This window comes from Anthonomus grandis, chromosome 10, assembly GCF_022605725.1.
Source record: "Anthonomus grandis grandis chromosome 10, icAntGran1.3, whole genome shotgun sequence".
NCBI lineage: Eukaryota > Metazoa > Arthropoda > Insecta > Coleoptera > Curculionidae > Anthonomus > Anthonomus grandis.
Window position 1 is genome coordinate 403329 of NC_065555.1, and position 19605 is coordinate 422933.

General features: G+C 29.0%; 1 protein-coding gene and 1 long non-coding RNA gene across 2 annotated transcripts in view; one reads left to right on the top strand and one right to left on the bottom strand.

Annotated features, from left to right (window-relative positions):
• Positions 1-19605, bottom strand: part of LOC126740970 (E3 ubiquitin-protein ligase HERC2) — a 63795-nt gene that overhangs the window by 27935 nt on the left and 16255 nt on the right. The window contains exons 18-26 of the mRNA XM_050447181.1: positions 18564-18751; positions 18417-18508; positions 17518-17786; positions 17177-17463; positions 16947-17124; positions 14223-14479; positions 13947-14163; positions 12132-12448; positions 7550-8378 (exon numbers count right to left, since the gene is read on the bottom strand). Of these exons, the coding sequence (XP_050303138.1) occupies positions 7550-8378; positions 12132-12448; positions 13947-14163; positions 14223-14479; positions 16947-17124; positions 17177-17463; positions 17518-17786; positions 18417-18508; positions 18564-18751 (2634 nt within the window). The remainder of the gene's footprint in view (positions 1-7549; positions 8379-12131; positions 12449-13946; positions 14164-14222; positions 14480-16946; positions 17125-17176; positions 17464-17517; positions 17787-18416; positions 18509-18563; positions 18752-19605) is intronic.
• LOC126740971 (uncharacterized) lies at positions 18765-19411 on the top strand. The gene is made up of 2 exons (XR_007662078.1): positions 18765-19151; positions 19214-19411. It is a non-coding gene; the product is annotated as an uncharacterized LOC126740971 (long non-coding RNA).

Genomic DNA, 19605 nt, shown 5'->3' on the forward strand with positions numbered 1-19605 from the left:
TTTTTCCAAAAATATTTTTTTTTTCAAAATCTTGTACAAATTTTGAAAAACGCTGAAATAGGTGTCCAATGGAATTGTCCAAAGAATATGTGTACAAATTTTCAAAAATGTATCTGATCAATTTTTTGAGTTATGTATATTTTGTCGAATTTTTAGAATAAAAAAATATTTTTTTTCCAAAAATATTTTTTTTTTCAAAATCTTGTACAAATTTTGAAAAACGCTGAAATAGGTGTCCAATGGAATTGTCCAAAGAATATGTGTACAAATTTTCAAAAATGTATCTAATCAATTTTTTGAGTTATGTATATTTTGTCGAATTTTTAGAATAAAAAATTATTTTTTTTCCAAAAATATTTTTTTTTCCAAATCTTGTACAAATTTTGAAAAACGCTGAAATAGGTGTCCAATGGAATTGTCCAAAGAATATGTGCACAAATTTTCAAAAATGTATCTAATCAATTTTTTTAATTATGGACATTTTGTCGAATTTTTAGAATAAAAAATTATTTTTTTTCCAAAAATATTTTTTTTTTCAAAATCTTGTACAAATTTTGAAAAACGCTGAAATAGGTGTCCAATGGAATTGTCCAAAGAATATGTGTACAAATTTTCAAAAATGTATCTGATCAATTTTTTGAGTTATGTATATTTTGTCGAATTTTTAGAATAAAAAATTATTTTTTTTCCAAAAATATTTTTTTTTCCAAATCTTGTACAAATTTTGAAAAACGCTGAAATAGGTGTCCAATGGAATTGTCCAAAGAATATGTGCACAAATTTTCAAAAATGTATCTAATCAATTTTTTTAATTATGGACATTTTGTCGAATTTTTAGAATAAAAAATTATTTTTTTTCCAAAAATATTTTTTTTTCCAAATCTTGTACAAATTTTGAAAAACGCTGAAATAGGTGTCCAATGGAATTGTCCAAAGAATATGTGCACAAATTTTCAAAAATGTATCTAATCAATTTTTTGAGTTATGGATATTTTGTCGAATTTTTAGAATAAAAATTTTTTTTTTTTCCAAAAATATTTTTTTTTTCAAAATCTTGTACAAATTTTGAAAAACGCTGAAATAGGTGTCCAATGGAATTGTCCAAAGAATATGTGCACAAATTTTCAAAAATGTATCTAATCAATTTTTTGAGTTATGGATATTTTGTCGAATTTTTAGAATAAAAAATTATTTTTTTTCCAAAAATATTTTTTTTTTCAAAATCTTGTACAAATTTTGAAAAACGCTGAAATAGGTGTCCAATGGAATTGTCCAAAGAATATGTGTACAAATTTTCAAAAATGTATCTAATCAATTTTTTGAGTTATGGATATTTTGTCGAATTTTTAGAATAAAAAATTATTTTTTTTCCAAAAATATTTTTTTTTTCAAAATCTTGTACAAATTTTGAAAAACGCTGAAATAGGTGTCCAATGGAATTGTCCAAAGAATATGTGCACAAATTTTCAAAAATGTATCTAATCAATTTTTTGAGTTATGGATATTTTGTCGAATTTTTAGAATAAAAAATTATTTTTTTTCCAAAAATATTTTTTTTTTCAAAATCTTGTACAAATTTTGAAAAACGCTGAAATAGGTGTCCAATGGAATTGTCCAAAGAATATGTGTACAAATTTTCAAAAATGTATCTAATCAATTTTTTTAGTTATGGATATTTTGTCGAATTTTTAGAATAAAAAATTATTTTTTTTCCAAAAATATTTTTTTTTTCAAAATCTTGTATAAATTTTGAAAAAAACTGAAAAAGGTGTCCAATGGAATTGTCCAAAGAATATGTGCACAAATTTTCAAAAATGTATCTAATCAATTTTTTGAGTTATGGATATTTTGTCGAATTTTTAGAATAAAAAATTATTTTTTTTCCAAAAATATTTTTTTTTTCAAAATCTTGTATAAATTTTGAAAAACGCTGAAATAGGTGTCCAATGGAATTGTCCAAAGAATATGTGCACAAATTTTCAAAAATGTATCTAATCAATTTTTTGAGTTATGGATATTTTGTCGAATTTTTAGAATAAAAATTTTTTTTTTTTCCAAAAATATTTTTTTTTTCAAAATCTTGTACAAATTTTGAAAAACGCTGAAATAGGTGTCCAATGGAATTGTCCAAAGAATATGTGCACAAATTTTCAAAAATGTATCTAATCAATTTTTTGAGTTATGGATATTTTGTCGAATTTTTAGAATAAAAATTTTTTTTTTTTCCAAAAATATTTTTTTTTTCAAAATCTTGTACAAATTTTGAAAAACGCTGAAATAGGTGTCCAATGGAATTGTCCAAAGAATATGTGCACAAATTTTCAAAAATGTATCTAATCAATTTTTTGAGTTATGGATATTTTGTCGAATTTTTAGAATAAAAATTTTTTTTTTTTCCAAAAATATTTTTTTTTTCAAAATCTTGTACAAATTTTGAAAAACGCTGAAATAGGTGTCCAATGGAATTGTCCAAAGAATATGTGCACAAATTTTCAAAAATGTATCTAATCAATTTTTTGAGTTATGGATATTTTGTCGAATTTTTAGAATAAAAATTTTTTTTTTTTCCAAAAATATTTTTTTTTTCAAAATCTTGTACAAATTTTGAAAAACGCTGAAATAGGTGTCCAATGGAATTGTCCAAAGAATATGTGCACAAATTTTCAAAAATGTATCTAATCAATTTTTTGAGTTATGGATATTTTGTCGAATTTTTAGAATAAAAATTTTTTTTTTTTCCAAAAATATTTTTTTTTTCAAAATCTTGTACAAATTTTGAAAAACGCTGAAATAGGTGTCCAATGGAATTGTCCAAAGAATATGTGCACAAATTTTCAAAAATGTATCTAATCAATTTTTTGAGTTATGGATATTTTGTCGAATTTTTAGAATAAAAAATTATTTTTTTTCCAAAAATATTTTTTTTTTCAAAATCTTGTACAAATTTTGAAAAACGCTGAAATAGGTGTCCAATGGAATTGTCCAAAGAATATGTGTACAAATTTTCAAAAATGTATCTAATCAATTTTTTGAGTTATGGATATTTTGTCGAATTTTTAGAATAAAAAATTATTTTTTTTCCAAAAATATTTTTTTTTTCAAAATCTTGTACAAATTTTGAAAAACGCTGAAATAGGTGTCCAATGGAATTGTCCAAAGAATATGTGCACAAATTTTCAAAAATGTATCTAATCAATTTTTTGAGTTATGGATATTTTGTCGAATTTTTAGAATAAAAAATTATTTTTTTTCCAAAAATATTTTTTTTTTCAAAATCTTGTACAAATTTTGAAAAACGCTGAAATAGGTGTCCAATGGAATTGTCCAAAGAATATGTGTACAAATTTTCAAAAATGTATCTAATCAATTTTTTTAGTTATGGATATTTTGTCGAATTTTTAGAATAAAAAATTATTTTTTTTCCAAAAATATTTTTTTTTTCAAAATCTTGTATAAATTTTGAAAAAAACTGAAAAAGGTGTCCAATGGAATTGTCCAAAGAATATGTGCACAAATTTTCAAAAATGTATCTAATCAATTTTTTGAGTTATGGATATTTTGTCGAATTTTTAGAATAAAAAATTATTTTTTTTCCAAAAATATTTTTTTTTTCAAAATCTTGTATAAATTTTGAAAAACGCTGAAATAGGTGTCCAATGGAATTGTCCAAAGAATATGTGCACAAATTTTCAAAAATGTATCTAATCAATTTTTTGAGTTATGGATATTTTGTCGAATTTTTAGAATAAAAAATTATTTTTTTTCCAAAAATATTTTTTTTTTCAAAATCTTGTACAAATTTTGAAAAACGCTGAAATAGGTGTCCAATGGAATTGTCCAAAGAATATGTGCACAAATTTTCAAAAATGTATCTAATCAATTTTTTGAGTTATGGATATTTTGTCGAATTTTTAGAATAAAAAATTATTTTTTTTCCAAAAATATTTTTTTTTTCAAAATCTTGTACAAATTTTGAAAAACGCTGAAATAGGTGTCCAATGGAATTGTCCAAAGAATATGTGCACAAATTTTCAAAAATGTATCTAATCAATTTTTTGAGTTATGGATATTTTGTCGAATTTTTAGAATAAAAAATTATTTTTTTTCCAAAAATATTTTTTTTTTCAAAATCTTGTACAAATTTTGAAAAACGCTGAAATAGGTGTCCAATGGAATTGTCCAAAGAATATGTGCACAAATTTTCAAAAATGTATCTAATCAATTTTTTGAGTTATGGATATTTTGTCGAATTTTTAGAATAAAAAATTATTTTTTTTCCAAAAATATTTTTTTTTTCAAAATCTTGTACAAATTTTGAAAAACGCTGAAATAGGTGTCCAATGGAATTGTCCAAAGAATATGTGTACAAATTTTCAAAAATGTATCTAATCAATTTTTTGAGTTATGGATATTTTGTCGAATTTTTAGAATAAAAAATTATTTTTTTTCCAAAAATATTTTTTTTTTCAAAATCTTGTATAAATTTTGAAAAACGCTGAAATAGGTGTCCAATGGAATTGTCCAAAGAATATGTGCACAAATTTTCAAAAATGTATCTAATCAATTTTTTGAGTTATGGATATTTTGTCGAATTTTTAGAATAAAAAATTATTTTTTTTCCAAAAATATTTTTTTTTTCAAAATCTTGTACAAATTTTGAAAAACGCTGAAATAGGTGTCCAATGGAATTGTCCAAAGAATATGTGCACAAATTTTCAAAAATGTATCTAATCAATTTTTTGAGTTATGGATATTTTGTCGAATTTTTAGAATAAAAAATTATTTTTTTTCCAAAAATATTTTTTTTTTCAAAATCTTGTACAAATTTTGAAAAACGCTGAAATAGGTGTCCAATGGAATTGTCCAAAGAATATGTGCACAAATTTTCAAAAATGTATCTAATCAATTTTTTGAGTTATGGATATTTTGTCGAATTTTTAGAATAAAAAATTATTTTTTTTCCAAAAATATTTTTTTTTTCAAAATCTTGTACAAATTTTGAAAAACGCTGAAATAGGTGTCCAATGGAATTGTCCAAAGAATATGTGCACAAATTTTCAAAAATGTATCTAATCAATTTTTTGAGTTATGGATATTTTGTCGAATTTTTAGAATAAAAAATTATTTTTTTTCCAAAAATATTTTTTTTTTCAAAATCTTGTACAAATTTTGAAAAACGCTGAAATAGGTGTCCAATGGAATTGTCCAAAGAATATGTGTACAAATTTTCAAAAATGTATCTAATCAATTTTTTTAGTTATGGATATTTTGTCGAATTTTTAGAATAAAAAATTATTTTTTTTCCAAAAATATTTTTTTTTTCAAAATCTTGTATAAATTTTGAAAAAAACTGAAAAAGGTGTCCAATGGAATTGTCCAAAGAATATGTGCACAAATTTTCAAAAATGTATCTAATCAATTTTTTGAGTTATGGATATTTTGTCGAATTTTTAGAATAAAAAATTATTTTTTTTCCAAAAATATTTTTTTTTTCAAAATCTTGTATAAATTTTGAAAAACGCTGAAATAGGTGTCCAATGGAATTGTCCAAAGAATATGTGCACAAATTTTCAAAAATGTATCTAATCAATTTTTTGAGTTATGGATATTTTGTCGAATTTTTAGAATAAAAAATTATTTTTTTTCCAAAAATATTTTTTTTTTCAAAATCTTGTACAAATTTTGAAAAACGCTGAAATAGGTGTCCAATGGAATTGTCCAAAGAATATGTGCACAAATTTTCAAAAATGTATCTAATCAATTTTTTGAGTTATGGATATTTTGTCGAATTTTTAGAATAAAAAATTATTTTTTTTCCAAAAATATTTTTTTTTTCAAAATCTTGTACAAATTTTGAAAAACGCTGAAATAGGTGTCCAATGGAATTGTCCAAAGAATATGTGCACAAATTTTCAAAAATGTATCTAATCAATTTTTTGAGTTATGGATATTTTGTCGAATTTTTAGAATAAAAAATTATTTTTTTTCCAAAAATATTTTTTTTTTCAAAATCTTGTACAAATTTTGAAAAACGCTGAAATAGGTGTCGAATGGAATTGTCCAAAGAATATGTGTACAAATTTTCAAAAATGTATCTGATCAATTTTTTGAGTTATGGACATTTTGTCGAATTTTTAGAATAAAAAATTATTTTTTTTCCAAAAATATTTTTTTTTTCAAAATCTTGTACAAATTTTGAAAAACGCTGAAATAGGTGTCGAATGGAATTGTCCAAAGAATATGTGTACAAATTTTCAAAAATGTATCTGATCAATTTTTTGAGTTATGGACATTTTGTCGAATTTTTAGAATAAAAAATTATTTTTTTTCCAAAAATATTTTTTTTTTCAAAATCTTGTACAAATTTTGAAAAACGCTGAAATAGGTGTCGAATGGAATTGTCCAAAGAATATGTGTACAAATTTTCAAAAATGTATCTAATCAATTTTTTGAGTTATGGATATTTTGTCGAATTTTTAGAATAAAAAATTATTTTTTTTCCAAAAATATTTTTTTTTTCAAAATCTTGTACAAATTTTGAAAAACGCTGAAATAGGTGTCGAATGGAATTGTCCAAAGAATATGTGTACAAATTTTCAAAAATGTATCTGATCAATTTTTTGAGTTATGGACATTTTGTCAAATTTTTAGAAAAAAAAATTATTTTTTTTCCAAAAATATTTTTTTTTTCAAGATCTTGTACAAATTTTGAAAAACGCTGAAACAGGTGTCCAATGGAATTGTCCAAAGAATATGTGCACAAATTTTCAAAAATGTATCTAATCAATTTTTTAAGTTATGGACATTTTGTCGAATTTTTAGAATAAAAAATTATTTTTTTTCCAAAAATATTTTTTTTTCCAAATCTTGTACAAATTTTGAAAAACGCTGAAATAGGTGTCCAATGGAATTGTCCAAAGAATATGTGCACAAATTTTCAAAAATGTATCTGATCAATTTTTTGAGTTATGGACATTTTGTCGAATTTTTAGAATAAAAAATTATTTATTTTCCAAAAATATTTTTTTTTCCAAATCTTGTACAAATTTTGAAAAACGCTGAAATAGGTGTCGAATGGAATTGTCCAAAGAATATGTGTACAAATTTTCAAAAATGTATCTAATCAATTTTTTGAGTTATGGATATTTTGTCGAATTTTTAGAATAAAAAATTTTTTTTTCCAAAAATATTTTTTTTTTCAAAATCTTGTACAAATTTTGAAAAACGCTGAAATAGGTGTCCAATGGAATTGTCCAAAGAATATGTGCACAAATTTTCAAAAATGTATCTAATCAATTTTTTGAGTTATGGATAGTTTGTCGAATTTTTAGAATAAAAAATTATTTTTTTTCCAAAAATATTTTTTTTTCAAAATCTTGTACAAATTTTGAAAAACGCTGAAATAGGTGTCCAATGGAATTGTCCAAAGAATATGTGTACAAATTTTCAAAGCTGTATCGCGCCAATTTTTTGAGTTATGAACAGTTTGACCGCCAGGTTCTATCTAAGAGAAACCTCGCAATTACCATTAAAACAGTCGCATACTCACTTCTCTCACAAGACTCCTCGGCCGTGTCACTTTCCGAAGAAACCGGCGACGGTGGCGAGGTCAAAGTCAAGTCGTACTTTCCCTCGACCCCCATGCGATAACTGTTGGTGGTGCCGTTCGCCCACTCGACCCTGATCCATCCGTCGTCGCCCAACTCCCCGATGATGCGCCCCTCCCCGGGCGGATTTCCGTCCTGATCCCCCCATTTCCAGTCCGCTCCCCGCACCACCCTCGTGCCGATTTTCATCAGATTCGCCAGTTCGGGACCCTTGAGGGCCTTCAAACTCGGCCGATTCACGTCCACCGCATCCGCGTACAACACGTAAAACTCGGAGACTTTTCGCACGATGGTTTGGTCGCACCCGGACTGTTTCAACAGGGCGAGAACCGACGAGATCACGCCGCTGTTTATCAACGGGTTCAGTTCCAACGCGTTGTAACAGTTGGACGCCAATACGCCCAACAGGGCGAGTAACATGCGAGCCCTAGGGATGTCCCTGAGCAAAGTGTACGTTCCCAAGTTCAAAGAAACTTTGTTGTTGATCCCTTTTAATTTCGAGGTTTTCGAGGGGACGTCCCTTAAAATGTAGCTGCGTAGGTTCTGTATGCACCATTCGGTGATGCTCAGCTGGGATAGGAGCATTTCGGTCTTCAAGAACGGTGTTACCAGTTGGATGTTTTCTAAGCAGTGCTGGATGTGGGATTTTTTCCTGTCTAGGCCCAAGAAACCGTTGATGATCGAATATTTTGTCGAGGTTAAGAGGTGCGTTTCGTCTAGTAACTGTTTGATCATTGATAGGCCCGATTTACGGATTCTTGAACGGTTTACCTGTATAAGGCAAATTGTTTAAGTTTATAACGATATTAAGGTTAAATCACATATTAAATATAACCAGATGCGAAATGGAAGAATTATGAAAAAGATCGTGAACACCAATTTAAAAAAAATTGTATACGGGATGTCAATTTAAAAAATTTTCAATGCAAATACAGTTCAACTTTGAAATCTCAAACTTTTAATAACTCAACATAATTTCGTTGATAAGATCTAGGCTGGGCACACAAAAACGCACAAATAGGCTTTAATGAATTTTCTATTTCTTAATTTCGAATCTTTGATTAGAAAAAATCCCACATAGTCCACCTGTGTTGACGAAAGGTCTGGAAGGGTCCGTGGTACAGGGAGATTACCCATAATCACACTTAAGGGTTTAGGGTTATTCTTATAGCATGGTAAACATTAACGAATGACACGCTTTACTGAAGATTTACTATGAATTGGCCAAAATCTTTGTCTAACAAATGATAGGGTCGATTGCATACTAATAGCATGGGATGTTTCGCTTGACAGTCAAGGGAGGAATTTTTGAGTCGTCCACCAACACGGAGAACTCCTCGGGAATCCAGGAATGGATTTAAGGCCTTTAAACTGCTGTTAGGCTTCAGCTGATTTTTGGATTTAAGGTCTTGAATGTCGGTATGAAAACATTCATTTTGAGCTATAAAAACCAGGGTGGTTACTGCGTTTTGGCGTTCTAGGGGTGTTAAATTTTCAATTTGACGAGATAACTTGGGATATTTAGAATTTTTAATAAATCGAAGGTAATAAGCAGTTACGTTGACTAATTTATTATACTCTTGAAAACTTGTCAAATAAGGGGTATATTAATAGCATCGAAACTAAACAAAGTTACACATATAATGTGTAACTTTTACTTGATATCTCGAATTTCTTTATAATACAAGCAAAATGTTTGGCAACACCTTCAATAAGTCTAATTTTTCGAGGAAGTCCCATAACTGTATTTTTATTTGTTGCGAATAAGATTAGTGTCTTTATTTATTTAACAAATAGCGTACTTTTCATTGCCGATGTCATTAAAATGTACTGTAAAACCGTTATCTATAGATGAAAATCACAGACTTTTAAAGGTCTGAGGTGTTCCAGTGAGTATCGTTTACACTATTTTAAGGAAACAATTATTACGGCTATCGAAAGTGGTAAGGTGCAAGTGAAAGTACTAAGAGACTAAAGAAGCCAACTTCAACTAATAATAATAATTATTTATAATAAAAATAGAAGTACCTATATTAGGTATTGTATGTATAACTCGATATTTTTAACTGTCAAGTCGCCGTTCGAGTTTTCGAAATTTGACTGTATCTCTGAAACTAAAAAAGTTAGAAGAGCGCAATTTCGTACAAATGTTATACAGGTAGGAAAAACTATAACCACCATATTTTGGTTATAGAGTGAGTCCGATGCACCCCAACCCAAAAATTTTAAATGGTCATTTTGTGATACCTTAAATTAAAGGTATTTTTAAGTAGTATTTACCTGTATAAGAATTTTTCCTAACTTTTATACAGGGTCAACAACAGGTATAATATTAAATAAAATATACTCTGTTTTTATGAAGTATCATTTTATTTAATTAGATGCTCAAAATGCATTCCATTTTGGGCTAAACAAAAGCGTAATTTATTTTCAAACTCATTTCTCACATTTTCAAAACACTACTACCCTTGGAATAGATGCACATTTTGTAATAATCCGTTGCCGAAGAACATCGAATGAAGCTGATTGCGTTTTAAACACAACAGATTTTAAGCGACCCCAGAGAGAAAAGTCGAGGGATGTTAGATCTGGTGATCTCGCCGGCCACCTCTTCTTTCAATCCAATGATCTGGAAAAATTGCCTCGGAGGAAGAACATAGTGGGATGGCGCTCCATCTTGTTGAAAAAGTAATGAATCTTCGTTTAACGAATATTCAATTAGATTGAATGGTGGCTTCCGACATTTCCAAGTGAGTTTCTCTATTAAGTTACAGTGCACTCAATGATATACCGTTGACTCCTACTACCATAAATTAATTAGATCATTAAGCCCCATCACAGCATAAAGAAACCAGCAGTCTCACTCCGCTCGAAAATGTAAGCGAACTAATAGCATCCTTAGCCATGCCGCAGCCATGTTCTCCGGATGCCGAGCTCACTGTTTATCGAACTGTGTTCATAGGTGTATCGCCTAGTTCAGCGCCGTACTTAGTGACTATTTTGATAGCGTTTTTACAAAGCGTAGCGTTTTTTATAAAAACTTTTGTATTAAAAGAGGGGTATGTCAAAAATTATTAATGAAGCAAAATAATTGACTTTACCAAAGTTTTTAATAGCTGCAAATTTGGCTGTATGGCTTAAATAACATAATTAAGCATCAATTAAAGTTGCAGCAATGTAATATTTTTTTTTTTTGGATTTTTAAGGACATTATTTATATTTCTGCCATTTTAACAGTGTTGCCATATTTAAAAGAGTTGCAAAATTGTATACTTTTACTTTAGTTGGTACTTAATAATATAACAAAAATTCGCAGATGTTAGAATTGTTTTGAATTGTTGCCAACTATTTGTCTTTATTTATTGGCCTAAGAGTTTCTATTTGTTTTGAAATATTACTTTATTTGTATAATTAGTTATTCTTAAACTACTATGTAGTCAGATGTTAATCTAAAAGCGTTACTATACAGGGTGTTAATTAAGTATGTACCATAAATTATTTAACAGGCGATTGTTTGAGTAATTTTAAGACAAAAAGTTCATATGAACATAGGTCCGCAAGTTCTCTGGCGGTGTTATTTATAACATTAAGGAGCTAATTTACCCCTAACATGATTAAATTTATTAGGTTCAGTGTAATCTCGAACGGGACCTGAAGAAATATTTGTGGCAAAAAAATTGGAGCACCTGAATTTTGTGCCATTTTTAATATGTTAATAACAAAGAATTTCTGGACATATGTTTATATGAACTTTTTGTTTTAAAATTACTCAAAGAATGGTCTCTTAAATTTATGGTACATACCTAATTAACTTCCTGCACGTATTCTTCTATATCGTCGTTGCTAGATGTAGAAATGCGATGTTTATTTTTGTTTAAATATTTTGTTAATGTATGAACTTTATTTATATTAAAAAATCAATATTTGTACTATGTAGGTATTTTTATTTTACAAGATAATAACATCTAAAAAAATGTTTAAGTCCGGCTCTAGCCAAGGCAAAAGCCGCGTGGACCGTAGCGAGTGTCAGCGGCATCCCTACTATAAGCAAAAATGCCTCGCCTGCGTTAGTACACATGCACCGAACTCGCTTATTCAAGCCAATGTATTTTTATTGAAGTGCGACTGCTGGTTTCTTTATGCTGTGGCCCCATTATGCAAGGTCCAATTTTCACAGAAAACCGACAATAAAGAACCTACCTCAAGAACTTAAGATTGTGATAATTAGTGTCTACATATTAAACAATGCCTTAAAGAACGACGAAAGAAAATTACATGTTACCTAAAAAATATAGCCGACTTTTGGCTTTTTAGGAAGGTGTAATGGTACATAATCGAACATGCAAGGTTACAATTTCAGAAAATAATCCCCACTCATCTTTAACAATGATGCCAAAATAACACACTACCAAAGGATTTTATTCCCAAGTAGAAGGTAAACATTAGGAAAAACAACGGCAACAAGGCCGGGTCACGTTTTAGTTTCGCATCTGGTTATATTTAATCCGTGATTAAAGTTCTCACCTGATAGTACATGACTTTCCTCAGAACGTCCACGTCACAATTCGATTGGGTCACAAATTCCAAAATCGACGTCATCAAGTTCAAATTTGCCTCGCACACTTTACTCATTTGTTTCTCTGTCAGTTTGGACACGATCCCCGAGAGAACCACGTCGTTTTCCAACTTTTTCTCCTTTTCTTCTTCGTTGGGTTCGATTCTTAAGGCGTTTTCTGGCTTTTCCACGTTCCACTTTTCGTCCAGCTCGGCTTTTATGTCTTCCACAGGGTTTTTCGATGAGTTCGAAGTGAATGAATCTGTTAGTACGTTTCTTGGATCACCTAAAACCATTACAACTTGATAACTGGATATCAAATGAAATCAATTTATTACAACACAAAAATTACAAAGGTAATTTATAAGTTTAGTCAGTAAAACGAAAATTAACTTAAGAAGTTCGTCTTTAATCAATAGTATTGACGTAAGTATTGCTAAATAAATGTATAATACACTTAAACCTTATACTACAGCATACTATACAAGGAACAATACAGGCCCTACTGTGAGTCTAGAGAATGGCAATCTCAAAAGTGCTTCAACATACTGGGATCTATACTGGTGAACATAACAGCTTTTTTCTAAATCTTTTTTTAAGGATTTAATCAAGCAACTGCAATATATAAGGACTTCGCAATGTGAGAATATTAATTTTTTTAAACACATTTCTACAGGAGACATCTTGCAGAGTTGACTTCATGCATCTCGGAACTTCCTTTTTCGCTATAAACAGTTTATGTAAAATATTAATTTTGGAGTTTAATGAAAGGGGGTTCCCTTTTCTTGAAGTTTTAAAAGGAAAATCTTATTTCGGGTCCTGTAATATGGCCAATATGTAATTTCTTGTAAAAGTCTTTTACGCACTAGTGCGTAACGTAAATTGGTCTTTTTAATTTTACTTGATTGTTTTCTTCAGTAATAGAAGAAACTTTGTATGTTACATATAAATATTCATGGGAAATGTCAAATTTTTCATTCATAAGAAACCCAAACAATGTCATAGAATTAAAGGGAAAAATTAAATTTTAATTTATATATTCTTGTCTCAGTTTATGAATTAGAGGAATATGGGAACAAAGTGATGTTTTTTTGGATAATTGAACAAGTTATAAAAGAAAAACACTATTTCCAGATAATCCAAACACTATTAAGAGAACCAGAAAATGATATAGAGATAAAGGGAAAAGTTGAATTCCTATTTATATATCCTTGTCTCAGTTTATGAATTAGAGAAGTATGGGAATAAAATGATGTTTTTCTTGGATGATATGACAAGTTATAGAAGAAAAACACTATTTCCAAATACTCACTGCCTTCAGAAAGAGCTGTGAGGACCACAGTAATATAATTTAATTTAGTCCAATTTGGGAGGCAAGCAAGTTTTTGAAATACCCTAGAAATTGATTAAAGGCATTAGATATTAAATTGGGATCTTCAATAATATTACCATTTGCATCGTCAAGACTCAAAAGATTTTTATTTTTGAAAATATTTCTATTTTCATTTATAATCCTCCAGGACACTCGTAACAAATGCATAGATTAATTTCTCATAAACGCTGCCTAATAGTGAGACATATTTTAAATAAGTCATCAACTTTACAAAACAGAATGAAATTTTTTATATCAAATTTGTTGTTATTTTATCCTAATGATTCAGATTTTAGGGGATATTTAAGAGGCAATAATATATGAATATATATATATATATATTTTTTTTAACAAAAAGATCTAAGCAAAATATAAAAGAGTCTTATAAAAATATGGACTCTTGTGTCTTTACCTTTCTGAGCGCCGTTCTTGATTTCGTTATTCATATCGTCGGTTTCGCTCTTACTTTCCGCAATTTTCCCGTCGGACGGCGCCTTTTTCATCGACTGTTTCACCAAATCCTCGTGCGATTTTCTCTCGACACTCTGCGACTGAATGGTGGCGTTCACGATGTCCTCGGGTTTCTGTATGTCCGAGGTGTGTCGGCCGCATTTCAGGTCTTTTATAACCTAAAAATTCAACTTTAAATTTATATGGATGTGCGCGAATCGGTTTGTTGATCGGGCACCTTTTTAACCAAGGTTCTCACTCTGGGTTCTTTATAGAGCGCATTAACCCGCTTGAACGCTTCCATTTCGACACTTACGGCCGGTTTAACCTCGTAGAGGAGAAACCGGCACTTTTCTAGTAATGGAATGCATATTTCTTTATAGCTTTTGTTCGCCTCCTGTCTGGTTTTGATCAGGTTCCATTTGGTTTGATGTACCAGTCGGATCATTTCCGCTACGGATTTTGGGACTTTTAGGTTGTTAGGTTGCGAGGAATCTGAAAAATATTATAAATATGTTAATTAAGAAATCCGAAATATACACTATTGGATAAAAGTAAAGCAACTCTTATAAAAATAGCAAATATTTATTTATCAATATAATTAATTTTTTAATCTAAAAATTCAACAAAATGTCCATAACTGAAAAAATTGACCAGATACAATTTTGAAAATTTGTACAGGTATTCTCTGGACAATTCCGTTGGACACCTATTTCAGCGTTTTCCAATTTGTACAAGATTTTGAAAAAAACAATTTTTGGTAAAAAATGTAATTTTTTAATCTAAAAATTCAACAAAATGTCCATAACTCAAAAAATTGACCAGATACAATTTTAAATATTTGTACAGGTATTCTCTGAACAATTCCATTGGACATCTATTTCAGCGTTTTTCAAAATTTGTACCAGACTTTGAAAAAAAAATTTTTTGGTAAAAAAATTTAATTTTTTTATCTAAAAATTCAACAAAATGTCCATAACTCAAAAAGTTGACCAGATACAATTTTGAAAATTTGTAGATATATTCTTTGGACAATTTCATTGGACACCTATTTCAGCGTTTTTCAAAATTTGTACGGGATTTTGAAAAAAAAAATTTTTTGGTAAAGAAATGTAATTTTTTAATCTAAAAATTCAACAAAATGTCCATAACTCAAAAAGTTGACCAGATACAATTTTGAAAACTTGTGCGTATATTCTTTGGAAAATTTCATTGGACACCTATTTCAGCGTTTTTCAAAATTTGTACAAGATTTTGAAAAAAACATTTTTTTGGTAAAAAAATTTAATTTTTTAATCTAAAAATTCAACAAAATGTCCATAACTCAAAAAGTTGACCAGATACAATTTTGAAAACTTGTACATATATTCTTTGGAAAATTTCATTGGACACCTATTTCAGCGTTTTTCAAAATTTGTACGAGATTTTGAAAAAAAAAATTTTTGGTAAAATAATTTCATTTTTTAATCTAAAAATTCGACAAAATGTCCATAACTCAAAAAATTGACCAGATACAATTTTGAAAACTTGTACATATATTCTTTGGACAATTTCATTGGACACCTATTTCAGCGTTTTTCAAAATTTGAACAAGATTTTGAAAAAAACATATTTTTGGTAAAAAAATTTAATTTTTTAATCTAAAAATTCAACAAAATGTCCATAACTCAAAAAGTTGACCAGATACAATTTTGAAAATTTGTGCGTATATTCTTTGGACAATTCCATTGGACACCTATTTCAGCGTTTTTCAAAATTTGAACAAGATTTTGAAAAAAACATTTTTTTGGTAAAAAAATTTAATTTTTTAATCTAAAAATTCAACAAAATGTCCATAACTCAAAAAGTTGACCAGATACAATTTTGAAAACTTGTGCGTATATTCTTTGGAAAATTTCATTGGACACCTATTTCAGCGTTTTTCAAAATTTGTACAAGATTTTGAAAAAAACATTTTTTTGGTAAAAAAATTTAATTTTTTAATCTAAAAATTCAACAAAATGTCCATAACTCAAAAAGTTGACCAGATACAATTTTGAAAATTTGTACACATATTCTTTGGACAATTTCATTGGACACCTATTTCAGCGTTTTTCAAAATTTGTACAAGATTTTGAAAAAAAAAATTTTTTGGTAAAATAATTTCATTTTTTAATCTAAAAATTCGACAAAATGTCCATAACTCAAAAAATTGACCAGATACAATTTTGAAAACTTGTACATATATTCTTTGGACATTTTCATTGGACACCTATTTCAGCGTTTTTCAAAATTTGTACAAGATTTTGAAAAAAACTTTTTTTTGGTAAAAAAATGTAATTTTTTAATTTAAAAATTCAACAAAATGTCCATAACTCAAAAAGTTGACCAGATACAATTTTGAAAACTTGTACATATATTCTTTGGACAATTTCATTGGACACCTATTTCAGCGTTTTTCAAAATTTGTACGGGATTTTGAAAAAAAAAATTTTTGGTGAAAAAATTTAATTTTTTAATCTATAAATTCAACAAAATGTCCATAACTCAAAAAGTTGATTAGATACAATTTTGAAAATTTGTGCGTATATTCTTTGGACAATTTCATTGGACACCTATTTCAGCGTTTTTCAAAATTTGTAGAAGATTTCAAGAAAAAAAATATTTTTGGAAAAAACTCTTATAGAAGCTTTCTTTTTTAGTAAAACAATTTTTTACAAAAAGAAACTCCTTCAGAGATAAATGAGCTTAAACGTAAAACACGTGAATTTTTACACAAATGATTTTTCTAATACAAAAAGGATCAGTAGGATCGCTTTGTTTACTCTTAAAAATATGACATATACTAGTTTGTGTGATGGCAGCCTACTTACTACGCACTTCTAAATTAAATACTGTTTTATCCTCGCTAATACCAATATGTCATTATTAATACTAAAATACGTTGCTTTACTTTTGTCCGATAATGTAGGAATGGACCTACATGTATCCAAAACGGGCAGCAGCACATAACCCAGTCCCAAATGTTTCAATAAAACCGCAAACAAAACTCTGCCGATCTCCTCTACGGGGTGTTCAAAGGAAAAATCGACCCGCGTTAAATAATTGTTGGCCTTCGAGTATTGCTCCACCACCGCCAGGAAGGCAATGACGTATTGATCCTAAAAACGGATATTTCCATTCAAGTTTCTTCGAAATTTCAACTTAACTTACGGATAATCTGCTCTCGGCAAGGGCATTAATAAAGGAATTGATCCGATCTATAGGCAGGTGGAACCTCTTTAACATCTTCTGGGTGACGTTTCCCCGATTGGGTTCCGTGGGTGTATTATCGGTTGTCGAATTGGTGCTACGCGATTCGCCTTTTTCCTCCTCATAAGGATTCGGCGGTTGGTCTACTTGCAGACCACCCGAGAGAAACGGAGAAGTAATCCAGTGCCTCGATTGAGTTTCTTCCTCTTTTAGGGGCAGACTTTGGCGCAAGTTAAAGGCATGAAGACCTACGCAATATTTACTTTAATAATGTCTATTTTTTTTTTAAATTAATGACTAACCTAAAAGATACCCCAGATTCCGCTCGCAATCCAGGAGCATTGCCCAGGTGTGCATATAATCCATATTTCCAACATTAGGAGTCTCCGTTTCGGGTAAACAGTAGTTACCCACCAAATAATGTTCCATTAAAGGCAGTAGATGGGGGTAAGAAGTGTTCATCACGTGACTGGCATCTTTGCCCGCGTATTGTTGCAGAGTTTCGGTTATAACGGGATTATCACAGCGGAAATCTTGGACGTCGTACACTCGATTGTTGAGTACAAGCCACCTAAAAAGGTTTTTAAGGTGTTTATTTATTAATAAAATGTCTTTTAACGATATAAACCTTTGAAACAAAACATCTACCGTAGTATAATTTTCTTAAAAAGCATTCTTCTTCTTTCAGGCAATTATTTTCTGCAAAAAAAAACATTTTTCATTAACCCCCACCCACCCTACACAAGTTACCAGTAAAAAATTGTTTTCAAAAATCATTGTTTTCCAAAATAATATGCATGAATAATAGCTGGTTTCGTCATTAACATCTAATCTAATAACAGAGTTTGTTTATTTAAATTTGATATAATTATATGTATATTAATAAATATTTAATACAAAAATAGTGCTATTAGATTGATATTATGGATGAAAAACGGTGATTTTTCAAAAGAATTTCTGACTGGGTAAATATTTGGGGTGGGTGGGGGGGTAAGGGTTGTGTTGATGAAAAACAATGTTTTTGCAAAAAATATATATGCAATATTTAATTTAATAACTCTGTTTATTTAAATGTGATATAATTTTATATATAAATATTTAGTATAAAAACAGCGCTAGTAGGTTGGATGATATGGGCAAAAAACAGTGATTGTTCAGAAGAATGTCATCAAATATTTGAAATGTATTAATCTCCATTTACCTTCCGCCATCTGAATTATGATTTTCCAAATCAGCTTTCCTGATCAGAGGCAAATCGTCGTGCAGTTTGTGGGATATTTGTGAAGGTTTGGCCTGAAAAAAAAATGAATTTCATAACATAAAACGGGTCATAGAAAGTGACTTTTACCTGTGAAACCCCCGGCCAACTAATATCGTCCAAATCCAGAGTCTCAATGTCCGGGGCGATACGACACAATTTGTCCAAGAATTTCAGGATGTCCCTAAAAGTGCCGAGCCAGTCCATGGAGGTCAAAAACATGTCCAACTCTTGTTCGAGCAAAATGAGACTCACCAGAAGTTCGGGCAATAAAATACCTGAAAAACATAACCGTATCAATTAAAAGTCATAACGTTTCACGTACGTAAATAACGCGCATAACGGTTAATTAAAAAAAGCTTAAACTTAACTGAGCAGATAAGGAAATTATTAAGAACCAAATTAGCAAGAATTTTTTTTATCAGCAAGGATGAGTACACCCTATTAAATTATTATTTTTATCGGAAAAAACAACTACTAATGAATAGCTATTAAAAGTACAGTTTATTCATCATATTATTCGTAATCAAAGAGTTACAGCAATGGGAAGTATAGTAAGCGGTATACTGGGTATGGTGGGCACGTTAATCAAAACCCTTTTGACGTTGCCCTTTGAGATTCTACGGTTACCAATTAAATTGATCGAAGGAGTTTTGAAAATCGTTATGATCCTGATAGGTGGGTGAGTCCTTGACGTGTTAAGTTTAAATTATTAATGTTTTTTTATTAAATTATTTTAGGTGCATCTCTAGGTTTGCCCGTCGGTTTGGTCTCAGTACTGCTAAAAATTCCAACACAGGTTATCAATTTAATTTTAAACTTTTTGGGAGGTTTGGTGCGTACTGGTGAGGAAATTGCGTTAGTGCCAGGGAAAATTATTACTGGATAAATATATTTATTGTTTGGTTGGTTGGTAATAAAGAAAAATTTTTTGAAAATATAGTTTTTTTATTAGGTTTACTTTTATTTGGGAATACAAACACGCTATCGCCCAAAAAAATGTGTCCACATATTACATTAAACGTTATTTAAATATATTGGAAAAATTAAACTTAAATACGTTGTGAAAAAGATACCTTATCCAAAACTCCAACATCATTTATTGTCTTAGATACCAGAAACATAGCATAAA